The sequence below is a fragment of the Anomalospiza imberbis genome, chromosome 4, assembly GCF_031753505.1.
Source record: "Anomalospiza imberbis isolate Cuckoo-Finch-1a 21T00152 chromosome 4, ASM3175350v1, whole genome shotgun sequence".
Lineage (NCBI taxonomy): Eukaryota > Metazoa > Chordata > Aves > Passeriformes > Viduidae > Anomalospiza > Anomalospiza imberbis.
Genome location: NC_089684.1, coordinates 30,523,083 through 30,536,324, shown reverse-complemented (window position 1 = coordinate 30,536,324; position 13,242 = coordinate 30,523,083). Strand labels below are relative to the sequence as shown.

Genomic DNA, 13,242 nt, shown 5'->3' with positions numbered 1-13,242 from the left:
ATTTTAAAAGACTCATACGTATTATTACAAATTTCCTACCAGCTGTGTATGCGTTGACAGAGCGGTGCCTGTGTTAACAAAGAAAATTGAAATCACAAAGGATGATTAAACATCATGTTTAAGTGTCAGATTTTGCACAGGCTTGCATTTCTATGCTAAACTTTCTGTCTTGCAAACAAGAATCCAACGACAGGCTTTTCAGTTAAGGCAGCTACAGTGAAGGCTTTCTGTGTTCGCCTTTATAAAACACTGTGGGAATAAATTGCAAGATTAAAAGCCTTTTCAAAGGAAAACTGCTCCCAGCTGATCCCCACCTCCTCTCTCCACTTGTATTTGCAGCCAGTTGTTCCTCACACTGTATCTCCTTTCCTGTTCTATCTTCCCCAAATTTCACTTTGCTGGATTCCCTGATTGCCCATTCCCTTTCCTCTTCTCTTTGACACACAATTCCAGTGCCATGGTAGCACACGTCTCAGTCTTTGGAGCAAGTCAAAGACTTTGCATTGCACACAGGACTGAGTATCATCCACTCATCTGAGTAAACCTACACTGCCTTTGAGGGCATCCGGAAATCAGGTTGACCTGCTTTATTTCTGCTGTGACCTTGAGCATACAGTTTAACATTGTGTCAAAGCAGCCTTTACCTTTTGGTTTTTTTTTTTTTCCTGATTTGCACCTTTGACATCTAGATGTGAATTTGTTCACAAAAACCCCACATTCTCCTCTCTTTTCAACTGCCAATAAAAACCAAACCAAAGACACGATTTCAGACAGATTATTTCAAAATGTACTAAGCCGACTGGTAGCTCACATGATTTCCAACTGGTTTTCAAGTGACTAGTGACTCTCTTCTCCTGCTCAGACACTTCAGGTTCCTGCACACAGGCAGGGCCAGGGTTGATGCCTTCGTGCTCTTGTTGCCAGTAGCAAATTTACCACCCTCTACTATTTTTCTTCAGGTTGACTATGTTGACTGTGACTACTAATCAGCCATGTTAGAACTTCTGGAAGTGCTCTGTGAGTTGTAGAATTTCATAGAATTCCCATGTTTTGGGCTAGAATTCCAACGTTTTGGAACACCCTGTTTGGTGCTTGAAAAATCCAATCAGATGCCTGTTCTGGTAATGTCTGGATTCAGATCTGGGCCTGGATCTGAATTCACTAACAATCATCTCAAACCCATTTCTTCTAATGAAAATAATGGAGGCCAGATAGCTCAAAATCTCTCCCATGTCCTTGGATGACACCATGGCTGTGGCACAGACTTGTTCCTTAGAATATGCCACTTCCAATGGCACGGATCAAGTTTCTGATTATGTCTAAAGGCAGAATCAGCTGTGGCTTTCTTTAATAGCTACATTAGTAATACATATTAGACAGTCTTCCCTTATGGAAAGGGAAAACATAAAATTCATATTGACTGAAGACATTTCATTAAATCACTTAACTTCAGTGTCTCCATCCCTTAAACTGAGGCTTGAAGTAAAGATTAGATGAGAAATAATCAGAACAGTTATCTGGAATGAAGCAGAGAAGCTCTAATCTCAAATTCTTTGTGAAACATTACACCCTCCTGCTCATCCATACAATCCTAACAGCTTCTGATATTATTCTGCTTGAATAAAGAATAAGGTCCACGTTTTCTCTCAATATTCCTTAAGAAGTCAGTGGAAGTTCTGATATAGTCATAACTGGTGGGCAAACTGCTGTCTTCAAAAGAGTTAACCAAGGATCTGCTAGAGTTTTTATCTTTGCAGGACACAATGAATTTTTGAAGCTAACCCATGAAAAAAAATGATGCATAATTTCTCAGCCTTCTTGGTTAATATGTACTGCTAACATTTCAATCCCAGAAAACATGCTTGCTGTCTTAAAATGTTAATAATATTTCTTATTTGCACAAGACTTAAGGGATAAAATTATTTTTGTAGTCAGCAATTCCTTTAAACTCTGTTGTATTGGTGTTCAGAAACAATTAGCACTCCCTAATGGAGGAAGAGTAATTATTCGACATTTTAACAAATGCACAGTGAATCATTGCCAGAGACCTTGGGTTTGGGGGCCTGTTAATTTTCAACTCTTTGTAAAATCCTCCAGGCTAAGCTGAAAACACAGCTTCCACATTTTCTATTTTTTTTCTTTCTTTTGCAATAAATATTATTATGGATATACAAGTCTCACAAGGAAAACAGAACCCCCAAATAAGTTATTTTAATTACTTATGTTTCAGAATGTACAATACTATGAAACTATATTAAAATTCTATAGGCCATCTTCTCAAAAAGAGGGACCTGAATATTAATTCCCTTTGGGAAATGCTAGAATAGGTATCAACGACCATGAGTACCAGTCAACTCACCAAATTAATCCTGCTGGTGGATGCAACAAGTTTTTGTTAGTGCAACCTACTTTCAGGACAAGTATTTAGAACAATTATTAGTATCTGATTCATGTAGGAAAAATCCTATTTTAACTGATGCTAAAGTATGTAAGCTCTTTTCCTGCAAAGCACAGTGCTCTGCCCAGTGCTAAAGTTATGCTTTCATCTGGTTATCCTTCAAGGCAACCTGGGTGGTCACAAAAAGCACTTGACATCTTGATGCACTTCAGCAGTTTTACATATACACAAACTTTGTAGAAAAATAAATTTGTCATTCGTCACCACATATGTTGATCTGAGAAGCGAGGTTCCTGTGGCTGTAGCTCCTGTGCTGCTCAGCCCTTTCTCATTCTCCCTCCCTCCCTCCACCTCCCCCATCTTTCCCCTTTTCCCTCTTTCACTTTTTTCAATTAAATAAATTGTTTCCTCATAAACACAGAATGTCACAAAACAACTCTGAGGATCTAATTTTGCAGAATATGAAAATCATTTATGCTAGCTACAAACTCATGTCAAAAATGTCTTTGTGCTGACTTCTTATATGGGCCAAACATTTAGAATATCTAATCTGTTATCGCTGTTCAGCAAGCAGTCTTGGCAACCATGATCTATTCTGCTTTGCTTTGGGGAATGTGATAAAGAGCAAGAAACAGCTGGTTTAAGAAAGCCTTAGAAACATCTCTTAGTTTATAAAGACAATAATAATATTTTCATATTTGAATGGGTTGAGATACATGTTAAACCACAGTAAAGGGAAAAAGTAAGTAAATTCAAAATGTTTTCCCAAGTCAATAAAAGAACACTGCAAAAAAATCCCTGCACTCTTGGGGTTTCAGAGAAAACAAGTACACACTGTAAACATGCAATTAAAAAACCGTCCTCCAAATCCCATCCACTTAAACTATCCCCTTTACTCAAATATGTTTATATTATATTACAAAGTTGTGTTCATATGTTAAAAGTGACTATTCACAAATTCATTTTTCATCTCATTATCAAGTCCTTTTTTCCAGTCTGTGTTGCTAGTTTAAAGAAAAAAATTTAAAAAAGAAATCTTAACCTATTTAATTATTTTCTCCTGTGTGGCATTGTTTATAAGTAGTATTTGGACAGGGAAAAAAGCATAGTTTAAAAATGACAGTCTTAAACATATAAATAATTTACTATTGGGAATACCAAAGATGTTATTTAACATAAAAGAGTCTTAAGACAGTGCTTCTAAAAGAGCCATCCTCTGCGGTTATTTTGTTGATATAGTTACAAGTGATAGCACACATTTGGTGACTGCCTCAGACAACACAGGGCAAACTCTGCTTTTGGTTATGTCCAGCTAACTCCACTGACTTCAGTGAGGAAGTGCTAGGTAAGTGAGGAAGTGCGAGGTAAGTTAAGAATTTGCTTGTTAACAGCACGCTGGAAGTGACTCAAAGATCACAGAAGTCTATCAAATAGGGCCCTTTGATTTCAATGAGCTTTAAAGCCCGTGGAAAAAACATCAGTTTCTAGGGTAACAAAACCAGAAAAAACACTTTACTCATCAGCTTTTAGAGGCTACAGCAAACAGCCAGGACCTTTTATTTCTTGCATTTTAAAGCAATCTATCATTTAGAGTAGCCTTCTGGATGGCCAGCTTCTTGTTTGCAAGATTAGAATGAATACACTAATATTTCAGCAAAGGTAATATTTTCAGGTGCCTTTGACAACAACCAAACCACGTGTGTTTCATGGCGAGTTTAACAGGACGGTGGCAAGAAAGCCTCAAAGTATTTTGAGGGCTACACAAGATCTGCTGTGAAGACATTCTTTCCCTGCTTGGGCAAATTCCACTGGATATCAGTGGGGATTTTTCCTGCTTAGAAGCTGGAGAAACTGCTCAGGCAATATCAACATATCAGGACATCCTTTAGCCAAATATTTTGTTATGAGTTTTACCTGGTATGTGACCTCTGCAGGTGTAATAGAATTCTTTACAATAGTCTTTGCACAGGTAGGGAAGCATTATTTCTTTTTCAGGAGTTTCCCCTTTCTCAGGTGAGTGGAATAGGTTCTGAGCGTGAGGTGAGCAGTGTGCACACTTGATTTCCTCCAGTAGCTTCGCACATTCTGTGTTGTTGGTAACAGAAAGGACCTGCAAGCCACAAACCAGAGACAAGTAAACCTGTGACCAGTGTCCCCATACTACACAAAGAAAGATTGCATGGCCTAATGCCATAAATAATGCTAATGGAACCAATACAGTTACTATCAATGCATTGAGTTTCATGTTACCATTCTGGAGGTGCAAAAATTATTACTATGAAATGTGCAATATGCTATTGGTACTGTGAGATTTTAATTTCTCTAATTTCTTATAGAGGATTCTTACAGAATCTTCTATAAGATTTCCTATCTGAGCTTGCTTCTTAGATAAGAATAACAGTACTCAAGTTATTTTAAGGACCCGTGCCCAGCATCACATAGGGAATCTCTGAACTAGAAGAACCATTTATAAGACCAGCAGGCCTATCCTCTTCTCTTACAAGAAATACCTAAAATCCTAACTTGTAAGGTGGCCTACTCAAGTGTTTAGAGACTAAAAACTAAAATTCTCACATCAGAACACATCAGGAAAACCATGTCTAGTTATTTGTAAAATGGCTGCACCTTGAACGACACAAAGCCTGGCTGCTGAAATGACTGCTGTGGAATTCAGCAGGTGCCATGGACTTTTCATGCTTTGAATGCTGCTCTGCTTTTTGATCTCTCTAATGCACACTATTTGGAGGTGGAAAACCCTGTATGTTTTCAGACATATTTTTCTATTATAAGTGCAAAAGTAGAATTTGTAATGTCTTGTTTGTGTCAATATGGAAACTGTAACTTTGTCCTGAAAACAAGCTTATATTATGGATGCATAGCACTTAAAGAGGCACGAAACCACAACTGATGATGTGTTTAAGTAAACACAGAAGCCGAAGTAGTGCAATGTCATCAAATCGTGAAAAATAATGGAAAACAGCGTAGTTGTCTTTATTAGCTTTTGAATGCATGCACTTGATTAATCTGTTGTTAACTACATGGATTGTTTTTGGTCATTCATCCCAATGGTGGTCAACGGGAAATGTGTTCTTTCCATTGAGAGGGTCTGAATCTGATCCAAAAACAAAGCTCAGGTTCTCTCTGCTATTTATATAACACAGTTATAAACAGAGACTCTAAGACACTTACGTTAAGAAATATTGATGTCATAAATACATGTATTGTATGAAATTTGCAAATATTTGCAAATCACACACTTGAAAATATTGCTAGTTTTTCTATAGTTCGTATCTCTGAGCTGATTTACAGAAGGACTTTCCAATGTCATTCCCTTGCCATGTAACATTACAGGGAATGACCTAAGTTACTTTTGATAAATAAGTTAATTAATGCAGGAACACTCTGGATATGCTTGAGTTTGCTGTCTCATAGGTCAGCTCTCTTCTAGGATGCTGTACTTTGATAACACAGGTTTGAACTCAGCTTTTTATTTACAGGGCATAATTACGTAGACCTCAAATGCTTGAGAGAAATTCACTTTCAATTGTTTTAAACAGGTATGTATTCAAAATATTACACAATATATGGCCCATACATTTAAACAATATCCTTTCTATAACAACCTTATGTAGAAGGCAAACTCTATCCAGGAAAATTTAGCCTTACCATGCATATATTGTCAAAAGACCATCTGAAATGTGTACTAAAGTTTAGTGTTGGAATTTGGACCACTAATTAGAACACCATTTGGCTTCTGCCCTTATTCTGGATGTGCTGCCATTGGCATCAAAAAGAATTCCTCCAGGTTTGCCAGGATCACTAAATGCATTAAATGTTCCATTTTTCAGACTATCTGCTGTCAAACTATCCTCAGCTTTATAGCACCTGCAGGCGAATAATGTGATTAACATCTGCCACATATAGTTTATTATCCCTCTTCAAACCTTTCTTGAGAATATAATTACCTCACATATTTTGTAAAGGGTTTGTCTTTTCTTTTTTTTTCTTTTTTTTTTTTTTTTTTTTTTTGGCTTTAAGACAGTAATCAATTAATTGCATGTTGCATGTATAGCAAAAAGTTTGCCTTAGTCCTGAATTCTTTCGGGAATTTTTTCCACGGCCTCAGGCTCTTCTCTCCTGAAAAAGTTTAGATTCCTTTTGCTAGATTGCCCATTTGGGCCATAGCAGTAGAATCCTTAAACAACTACTATAAACTATAACCAAAATTCGTAACAACTAAAACTTTCAACTTGAATACTGCTGAGGATTGCAGGCCAGGTAGTATAGAAGAGACGACATGCTTGCAGCAATCCATGCTGCTGAAGCAATGTTCTGCACTAGCTGAACTTTCCTAAGGCATGCTGTGATTCTGATACAGGGAAGGGCCTGTATAATTCAGTCAGGTCATTGGCTGCCAAACAGGACAAAGTCTGAAGCCAACAGGGGATGAGCAAAACCACTATCCATAAATACTACTTTTTAAGAACATTGTGTCACTTGTCTCTTGAAGTAAGGATGAAATGACTATTTTGGTGCTTCCATCAAAGGACTGTAAGTACAGACCCTTCAAAGTACTTGCCTATATGCAGTAGTACCACCTGGTTTGCAGAAGTCTCAGAAGTTTTCATCAGGGAGTTCATCTCAGGCTTTCTTGTGGTAATAGTGTGATGGTGTGTTTAGAAGTACAAGTAAACACAAGGTATTACTAGGTAAATATTCAATGTGTTTATTGAATTAACTCTACAGTGATGCAGACAGAAAACTGTACTTCTACTGGAAGACTCAGGAACACATTGTGAACAGAGGGGGAAAAATTAATTACAGGATGGCAAAGCTAATTTACTGTTTCTTGTGGAAAACGTAATTGACGTTGCCTGGTCATACAGGCTTGCCAACATTTCAGTCCTCAAAGTTAAGACAAAAGGATCCTAATCCCCCTGAGCAGCTGCTATCCAGGAATTAACCACAGGAATTCACCCCCTCATGTCATTTCTGGAATGAATCTTGGTCATATAATAGCTAATCGGAAGATTAAGGAATGAGAGTCAATCAATTATCTGAAAATCAAGTACAATGTTACTTAACTTTTAGAATGCTCAAGCAAAATAGGGTGGTAACATTTGCTCTGTGTGAGGTCTGATATGTAACTCTGTACTGGCTTGGAGACAGGACAAGTCCCTATTCTGAATTTCAGCAAATTGATAATGTATTTATCCTGGAGTATACTAAACCAGTTCTAAGCAGATTCTGAAATACTTATTTAAATGAAGCTTTTTCTGTTGGATGTCTACTTTGAAAATGACCTTAAAGTTGACAATGGCTTTGGTCTTTTGAAGAAATGTAAACTTAATTTCCTGCTTCAATTTTTAAAGTCGTATGTGAAACCATCAAACTGCAGTGGTTTAAACTAACTGTGCTCTGGAAAATATGTAAAACTTTCAAACATTTATTGCAACATGCCTAATAATGATTATGCCTGCTGCTGACTAATTTACAACATCTGTAAGATCATCCTTTACTCTCTAGCCACATGAAAGTAGAACGGGTAGACTAAAGGTGAGATAAATCCTGGAATGCACAGGAAAGCACAGCATAGAAAATTGGTTTATCAACAGAAGGAAGAGTGCAAAGAAGGAACAGAAGATGACAAAATAGACAGAAATTCTTTACGACTAATATTATCATCTGTTTTGTGTACTCTGTCATATCTAGTTAGAGAAAGGCATAGAATTTTGATGCTAACAGAAGGAAGAAACCAGTGAAATAAGTCACTGCATAAAGCCTATTTGATATACAAGCATTTATGTCTAAAAATCATGTGCTGATGAGATTGTTCAGCTGTTGAGTAGAGCATATGCCTCTTCTGTATTATAATGCTGGATTATGTCATTAAAGAGTTCAGTTTCAATTTTAGGGTAATATTTAAATAGATCATTGTTATAAGGCAGCTGTTAAAGGGACCCCAAGATGAGTTATTTGTTTAGTTGGATGTGTTCAACAATAGCCTTTGTTCATGAAAGAGCCAGAGCAAACAAATGATTGTAAAAGGGCACACTTGAAAACAATTACTTTTCACCCATTCCTTGACAGACTTGGCTGTGAAACCATCCAAGGTAGAGAGGACTTCTTTGCCTGTCAGGCTGTAAGCAAACTTTTAGAAAAACTGATATTACAATGTTTGGCTGGATGTAGCAGCCATTCATAAACAAGGGAATATTGCCAGAAAAATAAAAGAGTTAAATGTCAACAACAGGATGCAAATATTTTGCTTGAGCTAGTGCAATGTTGTATCTGCTCTTTACAGTAGCTCCATTATTGTTCCCAAAACTGCAGGTGGTGTTTTCATTTATAAGCACAGATCAATAATTTGGTCAAAAATTCTCACAGACCCAGCATCATAACCAAGAGGCTCTTATTACAATGTCTACTAAGCATGGTCAATTAATTTTTCTTTTTTTTAAAGATGGCAGTGCTCAGATTTCTGTTAATGGGGTGGCCTCTCCATCATGTACGTAGATGATGGAGTTTAAAAAAGCTGGTTTCAGAACTGTAGTAGAACACAGTTTAAAAAAAATGTACTTTTAGAAAAGTTACGTTCAAATGTATACCATAATACTTTGCCAAGTCTTCTACAGAATGACCACCCCATTCTGTCAACTATAAATGACATATATTTTGACATATTTTTAATCATATATCTTAATCAGATATGATAAAGAAGATTTGTGAGCTTCATTAAAATTAATCTTCAGTGAAAGAAAGTTTGATTTTACAATCCTGTGCAATAGCATTCCTTTAAAAATGTAATTTATATTTTAAAGAAAATATGAAACGGGTTCAACAACTCAAGAATAGGTACTGTGGTCACTTCCTCACATTTACATCAGGTTTTTAGTACAGTCAGTAAGAAAAAAAACCACATTGAAAAGGAATTAAAATATCTTTTAAAGTAATAGTAAGAAGAGAATAAACACTTCAACTGCCTAGGGATGGAAAACTAACCAAAATGGAACTTCCAGTTTATTGCATTCAACCAATTACCACAAGGGTCTCCAAGCACTGAATAATCTCAGTAGTATATATGCTACCGAGATATTGCAAACAGGGTGAATTAAGGACATATTTTCCAGTGCTTATTATTTTTTCCTTTTTTTTTTTTTCCCTTTTTTTTTTTTTTCCAGCTAGATCTTTCAGGTTATCTGTGTGGGGTTATAATTTAATTCAATCATCACACAGGAGCCTAATGGCAGTGTCTCTAGACAACATGAAGAAATAGATCTGCCTTGAATCTCAAACTGCTGCTGCATATGGTATGAATAAAGAGAGATCTGCAGCTGAAAACCTGCAGTAAGACAGTTCTCAATCATCTGGGAATAGAGGGGGTAGGACAAATGCTCCCTCAAAAGGCATGAACATTTGGACAGAGCTGGGGACTGAAGGAGAATGATGTTCTCCAGTTTCACCCATTAGTGAACCAACTAACAAACACAATGGTGTTGTTGTTATTCTTTTGCCATAAGCAACAGGACTCTGTGTGTGGGCAGCAGTTTAGTGGGGAGGAGGATAAGTCGACCCCTTTTTGTCCTATTGATTTTTTCCTATTTGCATGACTTGAGCAAATTAAATGATGCAATATGGCTTTTTGTTACAAAACAAAGTGAGAGATACCACCCAGACACATATGTTGATTCGTAGAAGCTGTTTACATGAGAATGGAGTGAAATCTACCGTGAACTGAGCATAAAAATTCGATTCAGGCTGGGTATTTTTTTTTATTATGCTTGGGCCAGCAAGACTGAAACACAAGTTTTCCAAGAGTCTCTCAGACCTTGACAACTAGAGAGCTGTAACTGAGGAATTCTTAATTACACTTAAAGGAGGATGAAATGTTAAAAAAAAAAAAAAAAAGGAAAGTAAAGAAAAGGAAAAGTAATAATAATTTTTTAAAGGCACCTGATTGTTAATTTCATGTGCAGGATTCTTAATGACATTATTCAGCAACTTCCCTCCCCGCGCATACCCCCGGATGCAGCACTGGCCAGCACAGCACAGCTTATCAAGCACAGTCCTGCCTGGTTAGGTACCCACGCATTTGAAAATCTAAGCAACAGGCTGATAAGCAGAATTTAACTTGCTAAAGGATGCTGAGAACTTGACAATTTTAAAAAATCGGTGAGCAGAGGAGGTGCTTCCCTTCACATGACCGCAGCTTGAAATTGGGCAGAGAGGCTGCCAGGTAATGTGGAAAGGCAGAGTATCTCACGGCACCTGGTGAGACACCGGCCCTGGGCGAGAGCCGGGAGACCGGGGTTCCACAGCGGACACTTCGGGGGGCTTTCGGCGCTGACACACGGAACCGTGAGTAGCACACGGGCCCCGAGGCGGCCGGAGATCACGGAATGTTGGTACACCGGCACCAAGCCACTATCCAAACCCCCTCCCGAAGTAAGCATGTGAAGCAAACTGGACACGATTTTTCACGCCAGGAGAAACCCAACCCGGATGGCACCGCCGGGCGAACGCACAGCCCCTCTGCTGCCGCTGCCAGGCGCCCGCCCGGCTCCTCCGCCCTTCCCCGCCGCCGCGCCCGGGCAGCGGCGGTACCTGCGGGCGGCCCGGCCCCGCTGCACGGGGACGGGACCAGCGCCGGGGCCGCCGCCGGAAACTCGGGCGCTGCGGACAGAAAGTAACTCGTAGGCAGAGCCGGCGGCAGAGCCAGCACAGCGCTCCCCCCGCGGGGCGCCCGTGTCCCCTCCGGGCGCGGACCTGAGTCGGCTCCCCGCGCCGCCCGAGGCAGCGTCAGACCCACACCCGGGTCCCGCTCCCGCCGCGCCCTCGCCCCCCGGGCAGGAGCGGCCGCCCCCCGCCGCGGCATCGCCCCCACCACCCGCGTGGGAACGCGGCAGGTTCGCGGCCGGTGCGTGGCTCGGCGCAAAAATAATAAAAAAACCCCAGAACACCAAAAACCTCCCCCAAAGCCCGGCGCAGCCCCAGGTGGTGCCTACCTTGGCTTCAGCGTGCGGCAGACCCTGCGCCTCAGAGCGGGAGCAGCAGGACAGGCGGGGGTAGAGGCCGCGGCACATCGCCTCCCCGCCGCCCGGGGCCTCCGGGGACAGCACCCGCCGGTCCCGCTTCTTCAGCCGCCGCGGCGGGGTCCCGTTGAGGCACCTTCTCCTCCGGGCGCCGCTCTCCCCAAACTTGGCATCCCCCTCGAAGAAACACAGAACCACGGCCACCAGCAGCAGCTTAAACGGCAGCATCTTGAGCATCATGCCTGAGGGAGCGTGTGAATGCACCCAAACCGGGGGTGGGGGGGTGGGTGGGGGGAGAAGGAAGGAGGGGAATCCCACTGACTTTTCTTTGCACTTCAGATCAGGAAACCACCTCCCTCCCCCAGAAGGGGAAAGTCTGGAGGAGAATAATAACAGCAGCAGTTAAAGAGCCGACGGAGGAACAGCACCTCGGCCACCCCCGCTTCTTCCAGAAAGGTGGACGCGAAGAGGCAGGAACGGGGAGAACCGAGCCCCCGAGCCCCGGCGGGAGGATGCTCGAAGCCGGCGAAGTTGTGCGAGCGGCACAGGTTTTAGCAGCTGCCGCTGCCGCGCCGAAGCGCCGAGGCTCGGGACGGGCCGGGCAGCGGGCGGCGGCAGCAGCCCTTCACTTGTCGTCCCATAGGAAGGGTGTCCCCGCGGCAGGACTGCGGTGGCGGCCGAGCCGGGCGATGCCCCCTCCGCTGCTGCTGCTGCTGCCGGCGGCGGCGGCGGCTGCGGCTCGTCCGGGCTCTCATGTTTCGCTCCCTCTTTTCTTCTTCTTTTTAAGCGGCGCGCGGGGAGGTGCTGCCACCGCGCGCCCTGCACGTCACCCGGCGGCATCCACCGGCCGCGCGTGCCGCCCGTGGGGGCCCGCCGGGAGCGGGAGCGGCGCGGGGGCCGCGCCCGGCGGGAGGGAGCGGCGGCGGGCCCCGCCCCGAGGAGATCCCCCGGCCTGGGGGTCCGGCTGTCCCCTTCCCCCCGGGGGAGTGCGAGCCGGGCCTCCCGGAGGGCAGGCGGAGAGAGGGAGGGGGCGGCTTCCCGCCCCCTGTCTCGGTGGGAACCGGTGGGATCGCAGCGGTGCCCGGCGGAAGGCGAGCGCCGTAGGTGGGTCCTGCGCCCCCGACGGCCAAGGCGCCCGAGGCAGGGCTCCCTCGGGGTCGGCTCGTCCGCGCCCGCCCATTGCCCCCGCAGTTCATCCCCATCGCCACGGAAGGTTCCAGAGGCGTGGGGCCAAGCGCGGAGCGGGCGTCGACGGCGGGAACTGCCCTCACCTCACGGTGGTTTTCTCCAGCGGGGCTTCGGCGCCGTGGCTGCCCTGAAGGTGCCGCGAGCTGGCAGACCCTGAGTGCGTGGGGGCGCGATGACCAAGGTACAACTTGTTGGGGATGGCACCGGGCCGTCTCTAAAGCTGTGAGGGTGTGGCTCGTGGAAGGGTGAGCGTGGTCCCGGTGTGCCTAGAACGGGAGACCTGTGTATGGGAAGAGCAGGAAGATCCAACTGGTGGCAAGAAAGCACCCGTGAGGCCAGGACTCAATTTCTGAGTCAATTTCAAATTTCAGTTTCAACTGCATTGCAATCCAGAAAGGGAAGGCCAGCAGGGATGACATGGAGGGAAAAGATGGAAGCCCAGAGTACCCCAGCCCAGGATAAACCCTCAGAAGTGGCTGCGATGCAGCTACAGCCATTGACTTGGAGGTGAAGGGCAGCTGCATAGCCAGAGTCTGAGGTGTGTTTACCAGGGACTGGCTGCTCATCCCAGAAATTGAGGAAACATTAGCATGTACCCAAAGAGCCCCCTTTGGAGGCAGAAAG

At 43.2% G+C, this 13,242-nt stretch overlaps 1 protein-coding gene across 1 annotated transcript in view; it reads right to left on the bottom strand.

Annotated features, from left to right (window-relative positions):
* Window positions 1-11,670, bottom strand: part of HHIP (hedgehog interacting protein) — a 71,341-nt gene extending 59,671 nt beyond the window's left edge. Inside the window, exons 1-2 of the mRNA XM_068187747.1 lie at window positions 11,404-11,670; window positions 4,313-4,508 (exon numbers count right to left, since the gene is read on the bottom strand). Of these exons, the coding sequence (XP_068043848.1) occupies window positions 4,313-4,508; window positions 11,404-11,670 (463 nt within the window). The remainder of the gene's footprint in view (window positions 1-4,312; window positions 4,509-11,403) is intronic.
* Between the last annotated feature and the right edge of the window lie 1,572 nt (window positions 11,671-13,242).